Below are 6,664 nucleotides of genomic sequence, written 5' to 3'. Positions count from 1 at the left end.
TGCCACCACATCCAGCAAAGTTTTGTATTTTTAGTAAAGACAGGGTTTCACCATGTTGGTCAGGCTGGTCTTGCTCTCCTGACCTCGTGATCCGCCCACCTCGGCCTCCCAAAGTGCTGGGATTACAGGCATGAGCCACCGCACCCGGCCTAGAATACTTTTTAAGATTTTTTAATCTTCTAAATCTTTGGATTTTCTAATTGTTATAAGTATTTATTATGGAAAAAAAGACATTATTTTTTAAAAAATCTAGCCAGGTGAGGTAGCTCACACCTGTAATCCCAGCAATTTGGGAGGCCAAGGCAGAAGGATCACTTGAGCTCAGGAATTTGAGACTAATCTGAAAAACATAACTACACCCCATCCCTACAAAAAAACAACAACTTTGAATTAGGTGTGTACCTAATGGTAGTGCACGTCTATAGTTCTAGCTACTTGGGAGATTGAGACAGAAGCATTGCTTGAGCCTAGAAGTTCAAGGCTGCAGTGAGCCATGATCACACCACTGCACTCCAGCCTGGGTGACAGTGCAAGACCCTGCCTCAAAAAAGTGGAAAATGGCTGGGCATCATTGCTCACGCCTGTAATCCGAGCACTTTGGGAAGCCAAAGATGGCGGATCACTTGAGGTCAGGAGTTCGAGACCAGCCTGGCCAACATGGTGAAACTTCATCTCTACTAAAAATACAAAAATGAGCTGGGCATGGTGGTGCGCACCTCTAATCCCAGCTACTTGGGAGGCTGAGGTAGGAGACTTGCTTGAACCTGGGAGGTGGAGGTTGCAGTGAGCCAAGATCACGCCACTGCACTCCAGCCTGGGCAATAGAGTGAGACACTGTCTCAAAAAAAAAAAAAAGAAAAATTAGCTGGATGTGGTGGTGGATGCCTGTAATCTGAGGTACTTGGGAGGCTGAGGCAGGAGAATCACTTGAACCCAGGAGGCGGAGGCTGCAGTGAGCCAAGACTGTGCCACTGTACTACAGCCTGGGTGACAGAGTGCGACTCCATCTCCAAAAAAAAAAAAAAGAGGGCTGGGTGCAGTGGCTCACGCCTGTAATCCCAGCACTTCGGGAGGCCGAGGCGGGCGGATAACAAGATTAGGGGATTGAGACCATCCTGGCTAACACAGTGAAACCCCATCTCTAGTAAAAATACAAAAAATTAGCCAGGCATGGTGACGGGCGCCTGTAGTCCCAGCTACTCTGGAGGCTGAGGCAGGAGAATGGTGTGAACCCAGCAGGTGGAGCTTGCAGTGAGCCGAGATAGCACTACTGTACACCAGCCTGGGCCACAGAGCGAGACTCCGTCTCAAAATAAAAGAAAGAAAAAATTGAAAAAATCAACTAAGGGTTATACAGACATTAAAGGCAATTTACATTGATAAGGACATATGTAAGAATGTATATGTAAGAAACATATAATTTTATCCAATTCATATGATAAATATTCCTTTAAATACAGATTTAAAATAGCAGAGAAAAGGGAAAAGAGACCAAGGAAACAGAGAGATAAAAACAAAAAATCTACCCCAGAAAAGTAGCTACCATATTCTAGAGGAACAGACGGAACCAAAGAGAACCAGTGGATTCGGAAGCAGAGGTGAATCCCTCTTGACCTGCACAGGCTTGGGGCCAGAGCCTTAGAGGTCCTTTCCAGCAAGCCGTTGACCTTAGACCTCAGTCTTCAGGCTCCAAATCTGGAGGTGAACTTAATCCTCCCAGTCTCTCCAGGGCTCACTGGCTGGCTTTTTATTCCTAAGCATTTCGGGGTCAGCAGTAAACATTGCCTGAGCCCCAGACTTTGTGGGAGCAAAAGGGACTTACATGTGGCTCTCTCTCTCTCTCTCTCTCTCTCGCTTCATTTAGCGGGGAAGATGCAGGCTGAGTCAGTGACAGAATGCCCAGTGTCCTCAGTGTGCCAAAGGAGCAGTGAACACACTGATACAGGTAAGTGTCCTTTCTGGAGGAGGGAGGTATTGAAAGCTGGTTGTCATGAGGACAAATGGGGCATCTGGGAGGTGGCAGGGGGCACTTTCCAAACTAGGGGATCTGGCACAAGCCAAGACTGGGAGTCAGGAAGTCGGGGACAGCTGGGGATCACCGGAGCGAGCTGTCCTGGTCCAGGGTGCTGTCAGATTTGAGAGGGCCTTGAATGCTGAAATGAGGCGCTCAAAGTTCATCATCAACAGTAAGAGCCAGTAACAGTCTTGAGTCTTGAGTTGAGGGGTGCCAGAGTGAACACAGCAGCACAGGACAGATTGGACTGGGGAGCTGCAGTGACAGGGACCTTGGGGTGTGGGTGACAGAAGTCCTGACCAGGCTTGGAGACCTAGCAAGAGAGGAGGCATGGTGACCAAGGTTTCAATCTGGGTGACATGGATATACTGGTACCACAAGAGAGAATTAGGGAAGAAGTTGGAGGTAGGGGCGGGTACAAGGATAACCCCCTCGCAGGGGGTGATCCCCACTCCCAGGCACCTCCAAGGCCCCTCAGAACAAGTTTAAGAAACTGAAACCCAGTCTGAGTCCTGAGTCCTTCATTTTTCAAATGAAGACTGAGGCATAGAGAAGGGAAATGATTTGCCTAAGGTCATGGTTGGTGTCAGAGTCTGAACTTGAACTCAGCTTTCTGCCCCACAGGGAAGTGTGTCAGGCTGGGTTGAGGTAACAACAGGCCATGCTGCTGGGGTGTGAGACCCTCAGCACCTCCACCTGAGGGGTAAAGGGAACAGAAGGAGCTCCAGGTGGCAGAGCTCTGGGGACAGGCCCTGGTGGGGCAGGAAGTGGACGGTCTTGGCTAAAACTAAACTTGGGGATTATCTGAAGTTTCACTTGGCTAGGATTTCTGTCCCTCAGCCATGCTCTTTCACACACACAGGCACACACAGAGACAGACAGACAGACACACACACGCGCACACACACACATACACACACAGCTGTAGCTTTCTGAGGAGAGAGCTGGGCCCAGAGGTGGGCTGGGCCAGGGCATGAGTGCTCACCTGACCCAGGAGCTGCCTAGCAGGTGTGCCTTAGAAATTCCTCTCCCAGCCGGGCCCAGTGGCTCACGCCTGTAATCCCAGCACTTTGGAAGGCCAAGGCGGGCAGATCATGAGGTCAGGAGTTCGAGACCAGCCTGACCAACATGATGAAACCTCGTCTCTACTAAAAACACAAAAATGAGCCAGGCGTGGTGACGCGCGCCTGTAATCCTAGCTACTCAGGAAGCTGAGGGAGGAGACTCGCTTGAACCCGAGAGGCAGAGGTTACACTGAGCCCAGATCGCGCCACTGCACTCCAGCCTAGGTGACAGAGCGAGGCTCCACCTCAAAAGAAAAAAAAAAGAAATAAACAAATTCCTCTCCCAGAGTAACACATAATCCTGTACCCAACTCTAGAGTTTGCAAAGTGCTCTTACAGTCACTGGGTGATACATATCATTTAAGCTACTACCTTTTCTGTCTGGCTGTCAGTCTCCTTGTGGTAAAGTAAGTCTTTGTTTTGTTTCATTTTCCCCCTGGGTGTCCTTCAAAGTCCCTTCAAGCTCCAATATGAGGGAATGTTCTCTGGATCCCTGCTCCTCTCCAAGTCCTCTCCCAATGAACCCCCTCTTGCACAGGATTTTTGGGGCCAAACCTCTATTTAAATTGTTCACAAGCAGCACTCTGACCTTCTCTAGGTCCTTAGGTGCCAAGGCTGAAGACTGGGTCCAACCCAAGTCTAAGAACTTTGGCCAGTGATTGAGGTTTAGGCTTATGTTCAGGCTGTGAATGGAGGTCGGGGGGATGGTCCCCTAACCTGAGCCCCTGGGCCCTGTGAACTGCCAGAAGGAACAGAGCAGAAAAATTAGAAGGCTGGGGACTGACCTTGCTTGAGCCCCAGCGCTGAGCATGGTGCTCTAGAAAGGAGGGGTGGAGGCGAGGGGCTCCACCCACCAGGTGAGGTCATGGGAAACCAGCTCTGGCACTGACACCTGGGGAAACCCGTTTCCAGGCCGCTTCCCACGCTAGCTCTCCTGGGAACCAGCTGAGCCTCAAGCGGGGAGCCCCACACCTACCCCCACAGTCCAGTTCCCATCGCACTGCCCCCACCGCCAGTCCAGCCCCCACCCTTCAATCTAGCTTTAGTCTTTTGGTCCCCAGTCTGTCTCTAGCCAGGCAGTTGGGCCTTGAGGAGGGTTATGAGGGAGCAGTGGGCTCCAGGAAATGACAGAGACAACGCACAGCTTCACAGACTTCAGGTTTTATTTGCAGACTCTGCACTGCTCTAGCTTCTAGGCTGTGTGACCTTGAGGAAAGGGATGATCCCCAACCCCGTCCTCCTTCAGGCTCTAATTTGCAGCTCCTCCCCCTCCTTTTTGCTGGGCCTTGACTCTCACTTCCTGCCCCACTCCTGGCCCAGCCAGTTTGGGCAGTGCCTAGGGAACCCAGAGACCCAGTTCTTCCCAGGGGCCAGCCCCGCCCTCCCTGGCCTTGGGGGTTGAGGGCCGCCCAGGTGTCAGCCTGCTCCTCATCCATTCCACTTCCCTCTCTCCTCCTCCTTGTCATCTTCCTTCCAGGCCCAGCCCTTATCCACCATCAGTTCCAGGCTCCAAGGCCTCTTTTTCCTGCTCTCTCTCTCTCAGTCTCTCGCCCACTCCATCCCAAACTTCTCTCTAAATCAGGGTTGAACCCCTTCCAGCCCTTCACAATGCCAGGTGTTCCCCAAGCTCTTTCTCACCCCTGTGCCAAGGAAGGGTCCTAATTCAGCCAGGCTGACCTGAGGGCCCAGGACAAGAAACTGGGAACTGGATCCCAAACTACTCGGAGGTGACTGACCCTGTTAGGACCATCCCATGAAAATCAAAGTGCCAGGTTTTTTTCTGTGAGCTTTGACTGGAGAAATCCAAATCAGAGCCTTCCCTCCTAGGCTCACCCAGGCATATCAGAGTGGGCAGTTAGAGGCCCATGTCCCCCGAGTGTTCGGAAGGGAACTGAATCCCATGAGGTGGCCAGGCCCTGCCAGTAGCTCCCGCAAAGGCCCGGGTGCCCCGGGTCTCAGAAGTCTCTGGCCTCCTGCCTACCACTTACTATGCAGCCATAGCTGCTCAAACGAAGCAGAAGAACTTCTTCCAGCGGCAGCGGGAGAGGGTGCGCACACCTTTGGCATTCAGTTTCTTCTCCAGCCGGGCTTTGTGCTCTATGGCACTGAGAATGGCCGAGTCAAATACTTCCTTCAGGTTCTTCTGCGTCAAGGCTGAGCACTCCAGGTAGCAGCAGGCTCGGATCTTCTCGGCCAGACCCTGAGCCTGGGGTTGGGGCACGGGGCCCTCCCGGCCCCCCTGGTCCAGCTGAATCAGTACGTTGACATCGTCCCTCAGGTCGGCCTGGGTGCCCACCAGCAGAACAGGCGCCTGGGGGTTGTGCGTGCGGATCTCGGGCAGCCATTTCTCTGTGATGTTTTGAAAGGAGCTGGGCTGCACCACGCTGAAGCACGCCAGGAAGACATCGGTATCCGGGTAGCAAAGGGAACGAAGTCGGTCAAAATCCTCCTGGGGTGAGAAGGCCAGGTGGTAAGGATTAGCCCCCACCCCGCTACAGGGAATCCATTTCTCACCCGGGGCTGGAAACCTGAGATTCCAAGAGCCCAAGGCTTTCTCCATTCTTGCTCCATGTGGGGTCCTCCCAGCCTCCAGCCCACCTCCCCGCAGATCAGTAGAAGCCGCGCCCAGCTTCTCACCTGTCCGGCTGTGTCCCAGAGCTCAATGCGCACCGGGGCTCCATCCACCAGGACTTGCACTGCAGGGGCGGGGCGGGGAGAGCCTGAGTTAGGAAGGGCGTCCCGGGCCACACCAGCGCCACCTCGGGGCCTGCTCCAGTCTCCTCCCCGGGGTCCTCTGCGCCTCCCGCCGCGACGCCCGCCCCAGCTCCCGTGTGCACAGCCCCGCCGCAGCCACGCGGCCGCCTGGGCGATTGAACGTACGTACCGGAGAAGGTGTCCAGCGCAGTGGGCCGGTAGCGCGCGGGGTACCCATTGCAGGTGTAGCTGACGATGAGGCTGCTCTTGCCCACGGCACCGTCGCCCACCAGCACGCACTTGATGCCCAGCTCTTGGGGCGCGCTACGCCGCCGCGGGGGAGGGGTCGGTGTCCGGAGTGGGGGCGGCTCGGCCTCGCTCAGCTCCCGCGGCGGCATGGCCCGCTCTGGGGGCAGCAGAGGGGCCAGCCCGGGACTCGGCTTCGCTGCGCTGGGTGAAGCAGGTCCCGCTGGCTGCCTCTGACTGAGTGGGTCCAGGCTGGGCGCGTCGGCCCAGCGCTACCAGCGGGTTTGTGTAGGGCCCCGCCCACCTCATCTACATGTCTCAGGCGGCCCTGGACCCCACCCACCGGCGAAGACCTCCCGCGGCCGGGCACCTAAGAGGCCCGGCGAGGAGGAGGAAAACCCCGGGAGGAGGAAAGGCAGGCAGAATGCTGGAGCCCCAAGAATCACGTAGGTACAAGGACAAAGAATCGTCAAATGAGAATACCAAGAAGAGACAGACATCCATGATTTATTGTTAGGAGGAAGAAGCAAGTTGCAGAACATGTAATAGAGTATGTTCAGGTTAAACAAATGTGCAAATTGAACTTTGTTCAACTTACAACAAAAAAACTCTATACATATGTTTGCATGAGTATTAAAAAGTTGGG

General features: G+C 54.1%; 1 protein-coding gene across 1 annotated transcript; it reads right to left on the bottom strand.

The window, feature by feature from the left end:
- Positions 1-4,223: 4,223 nt before the first annotated feature.
- On the bottom strand, positions 4,224-6,320 carry RHOV (ras homolog family member V). Its single transcript, XM_011989299.1, has 3 exons — positions 5,963-6,320; positions 5,716-5,774; positions 4,224-5,527 (listed from the first exon to the last, which is right to left on the bottom strand). Exons 1-3 carry the CDS (start codon positions 6,168-6,170, stop codon positions 5,084-5,086), a joined length of 711 nt encoding a protein of 236 aa, XP_011844689.1. The 5' UTR covers positions 6,171-6,320; the 3' UTR covers positions 4,224-5,083.
- Positions 6,321-6,664: the final 344 nt, after the last annotated feature.

This window comes from Mandrillus leucophaeus, unplaced genomic scaffold (genome assembly GCF_000951045.1).
Source record: "Mandrillus leucophaeus isolate KB7577 unplaced genomic scaffold, Mleu.le_1.0 Scaffold35, whole genome shotgun sequence".
NCBI lineage: Eukaryota > Metazoa > Chordata > Mammalia > Primates > Cercopithecidae > Mandrillus > Mandrillus leucophaeus.
The sequence above is the reverse complement of the archived record's forward strand: the minus strand, read 5'-3'. Positions and strand labels throughout refer to the sequence as shown.

Excerpts from the sequence above, each read along its gene's own strand:
- RHOV (XM_011989299.1), bottom strand. The coding sequence starts at position 6,170 with ATGCCGCCGCGGGAGCTGAGCGAGGCCGAGCCGCCCCCACTCCGGACA. Across the intron at positions 5,775-5,962 it reads TGCGCTGGACACCTTCTCCG|TGCAAGTCCTGGTGGATGGA; the intron begins GTACGTACGTTC and ends CCGCCCCTGCAG. Across the intron at positions 5,528-5,715 it reads TCTGGGACACAGCCGGACAG|GAGGATTTTGACCGACTTCG; the intron begins GTGAGAAGCTGG and ends TTCTCACCCCAG.